This window comes from Microcaecilia unicolor, chromosome 5, assembly GCF_901765095.1.
Source record: "Microcaecilia unicolor chromosome 5, aMicUni1.1, whole genome shotgun sequence".
In the NCBI taxonomy this organism is placed as follows: domain Eukaryota; kingdom Metazoa; phylum Chordata; class Amphibia; order Gymnophiona; family Siphonopidae; genus Microcaecilia; species Microcaecilia unicolor.
Window position 1 is genome coordinate 284,200,933 of NC_044035.1, and position 13,481 is coordinate 284,214,413.

General features: G+C 39.3%; 1 protein-coding gene across 2 annotated transcripts in view; it reads left to right on the forward strand.

Annotated features, from left to right (window-relative positions):
• Positions 1-13,481, forward strand: part of EPHA3 (EPH receptor A3) — a 356,754-nt gene that overhangs the window by 119,986 nt on the left and 223,287 nt on the right. For both annotated transcript variants that reach the window (XM_030204248.1, XM_030204249.1), the window contains exon 3: positions 12,525-13,185. In XM_030204248.1, the coding sequence (XP_030060108.1) occupies positions 12,525-13,185 (661 nt within the window). The remainder of the gene's footprint in view (positions 1-12,524; positions 13,186-13,481) is intronic.

Genomic DNA, 13,481 nt, shown 5'->3' on the forward strand with positions numbered 1-13,481 from the left:
TGAGCTCCATTATGAGAGCACAGCTTGTAAAATGGTTGATTTGAGACTCAGTTCTCCATAAAATAATATGCCTTTTTCCAAGACAGCTGGAGAGCTGACTACCTGGTTACTTTCTAAGGGAAAATGGTTAAGGCATATGCTCAAAAAGGATCAGTTTAGAATCTGTCTATATAGTTGATAAAATATTTATCATACAGCCGAGCTGAGGAACCTCCTGATAGGTCTTTTAACTTATTGTTTTTACCTAATTATAACTAGCTTTATTTGTCTTACATTTTTTTTCTTTATTCCTTTACCATTGCAAAAATGAATCACTCTTTCTGTTTATAGCTGGATTCACAAGGACTTGTTCTGTGATTATGGGGAAATGGTTTAATGAATCAGAAAAAGATGTTGATAACCTCCCAGTCTCAGTCGGGATGTACATAACATGAATGAGTGGGAGGTGCATAACATGACTGAGTGGGCACCTATCCCTCCCATTTATTATAGCAAGGAGGAGTTAGATGGGAATGCTTGAGAAGTAGTAGGAGGTGCGGGAACATGGAGGAAAGGTAACTGGGGAAGACGGGTAGTATGATTGGCTGCAGAGGTTTTACACCCACACAAAAGGCCCATAAAAGAGTGCCTCTACAGGATATATGTTGGTCCAAAAATTAAAACATCTCATCAATTTGGTGTGCTTTTGTCTGGAAAAATCCACATGGTGTGCTTTTGTTTGGAAGAATAATTCTTATGTTAAAATGGTAATTAAAAAAATACCCTACCAGTATGAAAATATGGAAATGCAAAAATGCAAGAGATGAGATCCCCATTGCTTTTTGCACCTGGCTCCTGCTCTCCTCCTCCATTTTTTATTTGTGTAAGTTTGCCTGCGTATACAGATGGTGCTATCACTTGCACAAATCACCCTTAGAAATTTCTGTGCATACCCTCATATTATATCTTTAGAGTTGCAGAACAAGAGTGCAGATTCCTTTTCATTATTAACCTAATTGTATGTTATTGTTCCCTTTTTAAATAAGCAGTTGCAAGAAGATGAACATGTTTGTGAAATCCTTTGCATCTGAGGAACCAATTTTAAGAATATCTATGAAAATTTATCTGAACCCACTTAAAGAATTCCAAGTTCAGTGCTATAACTGAATCATAGATGATGCCGCTTTATAATTTGTGAGGGACATATTTTCTGTCCTCAAAATTTTAATTAAAACATTGTGCCTCTGCTTTAAAGCAACTATGACTAGCAACTATACACTGAAACTCCTTATGACCTTGAATAACTCATTTAACCTTACATTGCCTCAGGTGCAAAGTTAGATTACACCTCAATGTACTGACAAGGCAAGAATTAAATCCCCAAGTAACAATGGGTTCTGTTTACTTATCCGCGCTGTAGACGCTCAAACGTTTTAGTGCACGCTAAAAATTAGCTTGCACTAATGCTAGAGACAACCATAGGAATATAAAAAGTTAGCATGCCTATAGTGCGGCTTAGTAAACAGAGGCCAATATAAAATGAGAATGTAAATAAAACCAAACACTCAAAATGAAACATAATACAATTAACAGAACTAATTAAAAATGTGGCTGCAGGTAGATTAAAAATTTAAATCATTATTTATTTGTTTGTTTATTTATTAGGATTTATTTACCGCATTTTTGAAGGAATTCACTCAAGGCGGTGTACAGTAAGAATAAATCAAACATGAACAATAGGCAATTACAGCAGTAAAAATATTCAAATAATATAACATAGTATACTACTTACAATGTCAACACAATATGTAATAGAACATTTTAATTGACAGTGAAGGGTATAAGCAAAGATGGAACATATAGATAAGTAAGAGAGTAAGAAGAGTTAGAAAGTAAGGTGACTAATTTAAAGAAAGTTGCACATGAGGTCAGAGGGATGGTTAAATATTATCGCAGCTAGGGTCAGAGTGCATAAGCATGTCCTGCTGCAGTATGTACAGCCCGTGTTACTCCTTGTGTGTGTGAGCGAGAATAACAAGTTAATTCCTTTTTCTATTAAAGGCCTGGTTGAAGAACAAAGCTTTCACCTGCTTCCCGAAGTAGAGATAGTATTGTATTAAGCAGTGCCTTTCTGGCAGTGCATTCCAGAAAGTGGGGGCTACTTTGGAGCAGGTTCACTTGCGGGTATCACATTGTCAAATGTCTTTTGGAGAGGGTGTGATTAGTGATAGTCCTTCAGAGGACCTTAGTGTCCTTGGTGGTGTACAGAGGGTTATCCTAATCTTCAGGTACTCAGGGCCATTTCCTTTAAGGACCTTGAAGATCAGACACAGAGTTTTAAATTTAGCTCTGTATTGTACTGGTAGCCAATGAAGTTTTTGCAAAAATAGTGTGATGTGGTCACGTCGCTTGCAACCTTCTACGAGTCTTTCTGCAGCATTCTGAATCAATTGGAGCTGGTGCAGGTCCTTTGTAGTCAGACCATTGTACAGTGTATTGCAGTAATCCAGTTTTGATGTTATCAGGGCATGCACAACTGGGATAAGATTTACCTTCTCAGTGTACGGAGAGAGGCAGCGTATCTGTCGCAAATAGTAGAAGCAGCTCTTGAAGGTTGTGTAGATTTGGGGAATCTGAGTAAGTAATGAATTTAATTGTATTCCAAGTTTTTAATCACGATTAATCACACGATGAGGATCCCACACCTAAATTTATGTGCGCATAGTTAAATTAATTCTAATTAGTGACAATAATTGGTTAACAAGCCATTTATTGGTGCTAATTAGCTCATTATTCAATTAAATTGTGCGCACAAATTGAGTATGTGCCGAAATCTGCACACACAATTTTAGTCATTTTTTTAAGAATTAAGGGGATAGTGTGTTAGCTTGAATGTATGGAAATTAGGGAGGAATTGATCAAGCAGCGTTAGAGCCTTCACGTAGGGAAATTAACAGGCTCTAAATGATAAGAAGCCCATAGGTATTAAATGGGATTCTTAGCATTTAGCACACATTAATTTCCCTTAATACACGTTAACACCCTAATGCTCGCATGAAGGCCCTAATGCTGCTTGATGTATTCACCCCTTAAAGTCAACTAAAAAGTTTTTATTGAACTAACTTAATGCACATTTGTTGATTAGATTTCAGAAATTACACTTCCTTCTGCAGGACTATTGGTTTGGGGGGCAAGTCTGGATAGTCCACAGACCAGCTTATTTTCGAAAGAGAAAGACGCCCATATTTCGACCCAAATTGGAAGATGGGCGTCCGTTTCCCATGGATGCCCAAATCGGTATAATCGAAACCCGATTCTTGGTGTCCTCAACTGCAGTCCATCAGAGAGACAAACAAACAAAGATCACGGGGGCGTGTCGGAGGCGTGGCGAAGGTGGGACTGGGGTGTGGTTATCGGCCGAGGAGAGATGGGCGTCTTTAGCTGATAATCGAAACAAAAGCATGCAGTGGGATCCAAGATGGCCGCACTCTACTGAGATGCTGCGAGTCTCTATCCTATTGTTAGTACGATGCCTAAACGACGAGGGAAGTTAGTGGTTAGGACCTCACCGCCAATCCCCTCCTTACCTGGTCCACTTGACCGTATTTGGAGACCGCAAGGAGTTTCTCATGCTAGCGGAATGCAGTCAGTAGGAAGATCCGGCAATTTGGAAGAATCGGGCTCTCCTGGCCTCGATGTCACCTTAAGCCCCGCCATGCGCACTTTACCCCCCCAGCCGGTAGGCACAAGCTCCTTTCTCGTTGATCCGACGGGGTCTCCCTTCGAGGGTATTGTGGACTCGGAAGAACCTCAAGATGAGGTCTCGTTTCCATCTCAGAAGGGAGAGACGCCGCCGTGCAGTGAGGAGAGAGGAGCCGAGGGGCAGAGCAAACAGATGAAAGCTTCTGAAAGGTTTGAATTACCTAAGGAGTTACTAGTTAAACCAAGGGAGGTCACATTGGACAAGCTATGGGACTTAGTTTCTACCCTTGGTCAAATGTTTTTGAAACAGACTAATGAAATGGCACCTAAAATAGACACATTAGAGAATGACTTACGAAAAACAGAGGAAAAGATTAAAATTGTGGATGACAAAACTGAAAAAATGGATCAAAGAATGGTGAAATTGGAAACGATTCAACTCTTAATGACAAATGATTTGACAAATCTTAGAGAAAAAATGGAAATGTTTGACAATTACATGAAAAATCATAATCTAAGATTTGTTAACTTTCCTATGATAAAGACTGTTGCTCCTCTTGATATGTTAAAACGCTATCTGCGAGATATTTTGAACATACCAGAGCAGAATTTACCACCGTTTACTTTGGCTTATTATGTCCCAGGAAAAGAATCAGATCAAAAGTTTGAAAGTCCATTGGATGTATTTCTTTTGCTTGAAACTTCTGACTCCGAATTAGCAACGTTGCACTTTTGCCAGATAAAGATTGGATCTTCTGCCTATTTTTCCATAATAAAGATAAACCCTTTTTAGGTTATAAAATTTTGCTATTTCCTGATGTCTCTAAGGAGACACGTAGACGGAGGAAACAATTTTTGCTCCTTAAGCCTGAAATATTGCACTTAGGGGGTACCTTTTTTAAGATACCCCTGCAAGTGCATAGTGAGACTTGATGAGAAGAAATATGTATTTACAGAACCAATTCATATGTCTGCTCTTATAGCCTCAGTGAAAAAGGATAAGCGCTAATGGAATAATTAACTCTTCTCAGTAGAGTCTGTGTTAGCCTTATTATTTTCCTTATTTTTTTGCTCCCCTTGAATTCCTGAATTTTGGATCCCCAATTTATGGACTTGAGTATCATTGTTTACCTAATTGAAAGATGATTTATTCTGTTGTATTTTTATTTCTATGATACTTTTCCAACCAAGATGTATCTTATAAATTTGATTAAATTGAATAAAAAAAAAAAAAGAAAGAAACAAGGGCGTTTTTGACGATAATTTGGTCCACTTTATTTGGACCCTTTTTTTCAGGTCCAAGTCCCAAAAAAGTGCCCCAACTGACCAGATGACCACCAAAGGGAATCGGGGATGACCTCCCCTGACTCCCCCAATGGTCACTAACCTCCCCCACCAAAAAAAACCCACTTTACAAACTTTTTTCCCCAGCCTGTATGCCAGCCTCAAATGCCGTACCCACCTCCATGACAGCAGAATGTGTTCTATCCTCTGACAGCCTTTCCCTGGTTCTGATGTGGGTCTCGGGTGAGTGTGACACCTTTTCTATTAAGGGCACTGCAGAGTCACATCAGCAATGTATTGTGGTGGGTGTAGGGTATTGGGCTTCGTGATTCCACTAGCTTGTGTTAAATGCTCACGATGTTGGTAGTTGGTAGGCTCTACTCCCATGGTGCTTTTCCCTCTGCTTACTGGGTCAGAGTGTGCCCTGTTTTGTTTCCGGTAGTCCATGAGGTAGTGGCCATTTGTGTACGACACTTTTAGATCCCTTTCATGTGTTAGCCACGTTACAGCACTTAGTTCTTACCTTGAATGTTGCTGAAAGAGGGCATTGTACACCATTCTGCCAGCTCGGACCTACTGCTAATCTCAGTACCAGTGAGACTCATTGCCAGTGGGGCACAACCTCTGATCTGCAGTTAACTGTGAGTAAACGTGCTTATTCAAATAAAGAAAGTTTTCAGCGAGATTAGTCTTCAGGTGTCAACTGCTGTGCCAAGGGTATACACCAGCAACAAGTCTTGTCCCTGGAGCACTTTTAATGGGTACTGCAGTGCACTTCAGGCAGGCAGACCCAGGCCCATCCCTCCCTACCTATAACACTTGTGGGGGTAAATGGGAGGCCTCTAAAACCCACTGTAGCCACATGTAGTTGCCTCCTTCACCCCTAAGAGCTATGGTAGTGTTGTACATTTGTCCCTCCCACGACCAAATGGCTTGGATTGGGACATTTCTGAGCTGGGCGTTTTTAGTTTCCATTATCGTAAAAAATAAAAAACACCCATCTCAGAAGGGACCAAATCCATGATACTAAGATCTGTAACAGAGTGGACACCCCGGAGGGAGTGGAAAACATGAAAAAGGACCTACGGAGGGTAGAAGAATGGTCTAGGGTTTGGCAATTAAACTTCAATGCAAAGAAATGCAAAGTGATGCACTTAGGGAATAGAAATCCACGGGAGACGTATGTGTTAGGCAGGGAGAGTCTGATAGGTACCGACGGGGAGAGGGATCTTGCGGTGATAGTATCTGAGAATTTGAAGGCAACGAAACAGTGTGACAAGGCGGTGGCCGTAGCTAGAAGGTTGTTAGGCTGTATAGAGAGAGGTGTGACCAGCAGAAGAAAGGGGGTGTTGATGCCCCTGTATAAATCGTTGGTGAGGCCCTACCTAGAGTATTGTGTTCAGTTTCGGAGGCCGTATCTTGCTAAGAATGTAAAAAGAATTGAAGCGGTGCAAAGAAAAGCTACGAGAATGGTAAGGGATTTGCGTTACAAGACGTATGAGGAGAGACTTGCTGACATGAAAATGTATACTCTGGAGGAAAGGAGAAACAGGGGTGATATGATACAGACGTTCAAATATTTGAAAGGTATTAATCCGCAAATTAACCTTTTCCGGAGATGCGAAGGCGGTAGAACGAGAGGACATGAAATGAGATTGAAGGGGGGCAGACTCAAGAAAAATGTCAGGAAGTATTTTTTCACAGAGAGAGCAGTGGATGATTGGAATGCCCTCCCATGGGAGGTGGTGGAAATGAAAATGGTAACGAAATTCAAACATGCATGGGATAAACATAAAGGAATCCTGTTCAGAAGGAATGGATCCTAAGGAGCTTAGCCGAGATTGGGTGGCAAAGCCGGTGGCGGGAGGCAGGGATGGTGCTGGGCAGACTTATACGGTCTGTGCCAGAGCCGGTGGTGGGAGGCGGGGATAGTGCTGGGCAGACTTATACGGTCTGTGCCAGAACCGGTGGTGGGAGGCGGGGCTGGTGGTTGGGAAGCGGGGATAGTGCTGGGCAGACTTATACGGTCTGTGCCCTGAAAAGGACAGGTACAAATCAAGGTAAGGTATACACAAAAAGTAGCACATATGAGTTTATCTTGTTGGGCAGACTGGATGGACCGTGCAGGTCTTTTTCTGCCATCATCTACTATGTTACTATATATTTGGTCCGTCCAAACCGTATTTTCAAAACGAAAGATGGACGCCAATCTTTTTCGATAATACGGTCTGTCCCACCTCTTCACGTACCCGTTTTCGGACATAGATGCCCATGGAGATGGGCGTTCGCGTTCGATTATGCCCCTCAATATAAGCATGCTTGTATCTTTTAGCTAATTTCCAATAGAAACTACACACTCTTGGGAACACCTCTTTTTAAGACTCCTTGGGAGCACATGCACATGATGTGAAAGCATGTCCATATTTTTTGATGGAATAAAAGTAGAGTTTTCAGCCAGGCCAATTTATCTAGTTGAATGCCTATTTCTCCTGATCAATGGCTTTGAAAATTGCTTTGCTCCTATATAGTAATAAGCATTTTGCAAAAACAGAGTTCGATTATGACTTCCTGATGTTTTAAATACTTTCATGATATTGAAATGTAGCAAATGGGTTGGCTAAATTAGTAATTCTTCCCATAAAACGGCCTTACTGTGAGTGGCTATAAGGAAAATGGTTCCCATGATACATCCCTGCAGTGAACGTGTTGGCATTTTAAAGGAGTATGCACATGTGGGATAGATAGAGTCCCTTCCCCACTCGCCTTCTGGTGTTATCTTCTTCAGTTGATTAACCCTGATTCCTCAAATTACTAAGCAGCACTGTTCTCACTTTCCTTAATATATTCTAAATGCTAATTTGTTAGTTTCACACGTTGAGAGATGAGCATTTCCTTGAATCACATTGTGTTTTTACATTTTATTCCAAAGGTTTCTGAGAAAAAGAGCTAAAATTTTGCTGAGATATTTGACATGCATAATCTTACCATCACATGTACATTTTCTCTTTGGAAGGAAGAAGTGTACAGCATAATGTTTGGGGGGGGGGGGTCATTTTAGAAGGCTGACTTTACATAAATTAAAAAAAAACTACAGATTGTGAGCAAGGAGTAGGGTGGACTTTTGCAGGGTGACCACCTAAATGTCCTCTAAAACACCATTCCCCCTTAAAGATAAGGGACAAAACAGGAAAACCTGCTACAGTTAAGCTGGTAGCCAACAGGGGGCATCTTCAGTCCTTGAGGAAGGGTTTGCTAGGCAGCCAGGGGAAGAGAAGAGCGATCAGGAAAAACCCTTGTTACCTAGTCAGATTTAATGGAATTACCCATTAGGAGGAAGAGAAGAGCCGTCCACAACCCATGGACTTTGAAACCACTGTCACTCTGGGGAGGCAGGAGAGGAATCCATGGAATTAGAGGGCCCAGAAACTATAGCTTCACAGGACTGTGAAAATACAGAGCTAGAAAACTGAACCATAAAGGCTTATGCTCAGCATCCAACCTTCTTTTCAACTGCCAAAATTTCTTGCTTCTAAGATAGTTACCCACAGTTCTTATTATCAAAGATAAATCCAAAGAACATTTGGAAATCAAGGAATCCATTTTAACCAACATCAGCCAAATTGCAAAGAGACTTCCACATCCGACATTGATGGCAGCATACCTGGGGTAACAGAGGACTTTTGAGTCACACTCTCCATGTTAGCAACCACAATTTCCAATGTTGAGCTACCTCCTCCCACTTCCAGCCACTAAGTGACTGCATCACCTCCTTAGGGATTAGCCAGTTCTCTCAGCGCTGTTTGTTTTTCTTTCCCCACCACTACTACTTTTGGGGACATCAAAGAGGGAATGAGAGATGAGTGAGAACTTGGACTGGAGCTGCCTCCTCCTTCCAGCAGTGTCGGTACTTCACCAATGGTAGCCATAGCAAAGGATAGCCCAGGGAGTCAATGGGAGAGGCTGGGCATATTGCTTGATATTCAAGGTTCATGATTTAACTTTATTTAATATGCCACAAATCACAAAATCTAAGTGGTTTATAGAAGATAATACAAGTAAAAAGAGTATACAAAAAAGAGAGAATAGTGGAACCAACTAGGTTACAATTTTATGATTATAAAGAGGGGGAACAAGGGGTAGGAAATAATCAACCCTAATTATGACAAAAGGAAGGAAGAGAACAGAGAGAAAATGGACAAACAAAATGACAAAACAATTTCAGGGGTGGGAGAAAAAAAATCAACGACTGGATTGCAAAGCAAAGTCTTCAGATCTAAATTATACAATGTTGAAAACTTTTCTGAAAAGATATGTTTTCAAGGTTGCTAAGCTGACCCCACAGATGTTCTGCAGCTGGGTAGGCAGGAATCCTACCATAGCATTTAGGAGTCTTAAGGCAAGGAAAAGGAAAAAAAATCAAAAAAACTGCAGGACCTCCTAGTGTGCTTCAACAAGCTGCCACCATTTTGAAACTCCACCCCCTGTAATTCATTCTGCCCCATTCAAGATTTTATAAATTCTATCATATCTCCTCTCATTATAGGTTTTCTCCAAGCTAAAGAGCTCTATCAAAGGTACAAATCAATAAAACTATTCTGGATAAGGAGAAATCTTATAAGGTTGTCATACTTTATGAATGCATTTGAGAGAACATAAGATGCATCATACTGAGTCAAATTAAAGGTCAAATAAATCCAACCCCCTGTCTCCAACAGTGGCCAAGTACCTGAGAGGGCTCATTTTCAAAAGAGAATAACGTAGATGTATTTCTTGTAAAAATGTCCAAATCGCTATTCTCGAAACACATTTTTTAGACGTTTTTCTATGCTGTTCATCTGCAGTACATCCAAATCACAAGGGAGTGTTTTTTTTTTTGGGGGGGGGGGGGAGGGTGTCAAGGGTGGGATTTGGGTGTTCCTAAAACTTGGATGTTTTTCTATCATAATGGAACCAAACAAAAACAAGCATAGAACAAAAAAGAAAGCAAATTGCCACAAAAATTCCATAAAAAGCAAATGTATTCACCATATGAAAAAATATAAGTAATCGTCAGCCTGACATGGCCAAATTTTGCCCTCTCTGCTCTATTTGCGAGGGCTTAAATAATCTCACCTACTGGGCTTAAAACAGCTTCTCTCTTGTAAATCAGCACATCATGCTGTTATTGCTGCTGCTGCTGCTGCTTTTCAAGAGAGAAGCCACCTGTCTACCTGTTTTCTTGGACAAAACAAAAATGTCCAGGGCTAAAGGTTGGATGTTTTGGTTTAAACCTATTTTAATAATGACTAAGCCACAAAAAGTGACCTAAATGTCCATTTTTGAAACAAAAAAATAGACATTTTAAAGGTTCGAAAATGGCCATGTTCACTGCTTGATTTTTGTACGTTTTTAGCAAAACGTCCAGTCGGATTTTGACGTCATATCGAAAATGCCCCTCCAAATATTCTAATCAGTGCGGACAGAGTAATTGGGTAGATTGGGCCAGATAATCTTTTTTTTGCCATGATTTACAATGTTATGTATGTAAAGTTTCACAAAACATTTGTTCCAAGGCTGGTGTTGAAGCTTGCACATCATTCTTGCTATTCTTCTGTGATTTAAGAAAAACTTTTTTGACATTGTTTATGCAAATCTCAGTCTTAGAAGAAGTTGTGCATGTACTGGGCACTTCTCACAGTCAAGATTCTCCAATTTCTCTGTGGAATTATACATTAATGAGGATAAGTTTGTCAAATAAAGGAAGAAGATGCTAATAAATTTGTTTGATGCCATAGAAGAAGGTCTCGCTAGAATGATTGTGCATATCCCATTTGCAACCAGTCTCAATAGTACCTCTCTCATGGTCAGTCTTCTAGTCTTGCCTGATTTCTTTGTAAATGTTCTCTGTTGTGAACACTTTTCAAACTGAATTCTGCACCAATAGGATAGATTTAAAGGCACAGTATTAGAGGTAATTCAGTCTCTGGAAGAATAATTCAATAACAGTTGTCACCTAGATTAGGAAGTGTTTACTGATGCAATTTTTGGGCATTTCATATGCCTGTTTGGAAGCACATGGTGGAAGATGATGTAGAATTATAGCACTAGCAATGGAATAAACGTCACCACATTTTATATTTGGCTCAAACTTCTCCACCTCAACATTTTCTTCTTTATATTTATTGAAATCTTTGAGAAAATCAATCATTGCAGAATAGAAATTCTTGATATCTGGGAAGATCTGAATAGGCCCTATATCCTCATGGAGAAAAAGGATATCGAAGGAGGAAAATATATAGGACAGATTTTCTTAAAAGTCTACATTGTGTTTCCTTTATTATTTTTTAAGTAAATTAAAATTAACACCTTAAATAGAATCAAAACCATTCTTAATTTTTTGGTTTATTATCTTGCTCTTTGCTTTCCAAATACCATTGTCTACATCCCTTCCCTTCTCTTTTACTATCATCATATTGATGATCCCATTGTTACCTGTCAAAACCATCTTCATTTTTCTTTTCGTTTCTTTAATTTCTCTTGTTATTTCTCCTCCTTTTCTTTGGGACTTTTTTTCCTCATATTCTTTTCCTGCCTCTGCTCTATTTACAAGTGCTGAAATTATCTCACTGGCTCTTCATGTTATATTGCTCAACCTAGTCTTTTCTCACATGGGCTTTATTGTTATTGGCTGACAGGAGCCACTTTTTATCACTGGGCTGACTTGGCAAACTATGAATCAGAAGATTATATATGATAAGAATCCAAATGCTATAACTGAATAATATTTACAGTTCTCTGTGGTGACACCATAGCTGTACTGCATACTGGGACCATAATCTGACACCACAATAGCCCATAAGAACTCTCAGAAAAATGTAAACACATATCTCTTATAAAATAAAGCATAGATTGGATCAAAAGGAGAGAAACTCGATTACTTTGTTTTCTTTTAATAGAAACCAAATTACATGAAAATGTTTTTGTTGGTACCCCTGATTTGACATTATTCTGATGAACTCAGTAGTATAAAGTATGAAGGTATATTTTCTTTCTACTTCTGCATTGTTTATTGTGAAAGATTAAGAAGAGAAGTATAGTTATCCAACAAAAGTTTTATTTTAGACTGTACATTTATTCATCTTTTGAGGTAAAGAATGGTGAACAGTCAAGATCAATCTTTTTTACGTGGCTTCTAAGTTTTGACTTGTCCGTTTATTATTTATTTGTTGCATTTGTATCCCACATTTTTCCACCTATTTGTAGACTCAATGTGGCTTACAATAATACATCATAACAAGCGCCAATCAAGATTAGATAAACAATTGGTTACATAAAGAACACGTGTAACATAATGGATATAATCAATTCAATAAATCAGAAGGCAGACAGATTATCGAGTAATTAGTGATGTGTTGGAATTCCTATGATCCCTCTCTGTCTGAGTTTGTTTTTTGTCCAGATCTTTCATGTAGTTAAAGTTATCAGATTGTTATTTGGAAGGGCTCAAGCTATCAAATGCTACTCTAATTTTGATTATTGTTACTTCCATTACATCATCATTAATGTTTATTTTCTTTCAGTGGGAAGAGATCAGTGGAGTTGATGAGCATTACACGCCAATCAGAACATATCAAGTATGCAATGTCATGGACCAGAGCCAGAACAACTGGCTAAGGACAAATTGGATCCCACGTAACTCAGCTCAGAAAATCTATGTGGAGCTCAAGTTTACTTTGAGGGACTGTAATAGCATTCCTCTGGTTATGGGCACTTGCAAAGAAACATTTAATCTCTACTACATGGAGTCAGATGATGATCATGGGGTCAAGTTCAGAGAGCATCAGTTTACAAAGATTGATACCATTGCTGCTGATGAAAGTTTTACTCAGATGGACCTAGGGGATCGAATCTTAAAACTCAACACAGAAGTTAGAGAAGTAGGACCTGTCAGCAAAAAAGGCTTTTACTTGGCTTTTCAGGATGTGGGTGCTTGTGTTGCCTTAGTTTCTGTTCGCGTGTACTTTAAAAAGTGTCCTTTCACCGTGAAGAATTTGGCGATGTTCCCAGATACAGTACCAATGGACTCTCAGTCTCTCGTGGAAGTAAGAGGTTCTTGCGTCAATCACTCCAAAGAGGAAGATCCACCCAGGATGTACTGCAGCACAGAGGGGGAGTGGCTAGTGCCCATAGGGAAATGCTTATGCAACACTGGCTATGAAGAGAAAGGATATACTTGCCAAGGTAATAATAAATTATATATAACTGATAAATCATTTCCTTTTGACTTTCATCCACCAAACCTATTATTTTCCAGCTTTTAATTTTCAAAAATTATTTATATTACACCACATTAACATAAGGGTCCTTTTACTAAGGTGCACTAACAGATTTCATACGCATTAATGATTAGCACACACTAAATAAGATGCCCATTATATTCCTATGGTAAAAGGACCCCACAGTTTGTCAAATCTATTTTACTTTCAAATTTTTGTTCTGTATTTTTAGGAAACTTTTAATGTTGCATTCAACAAAAA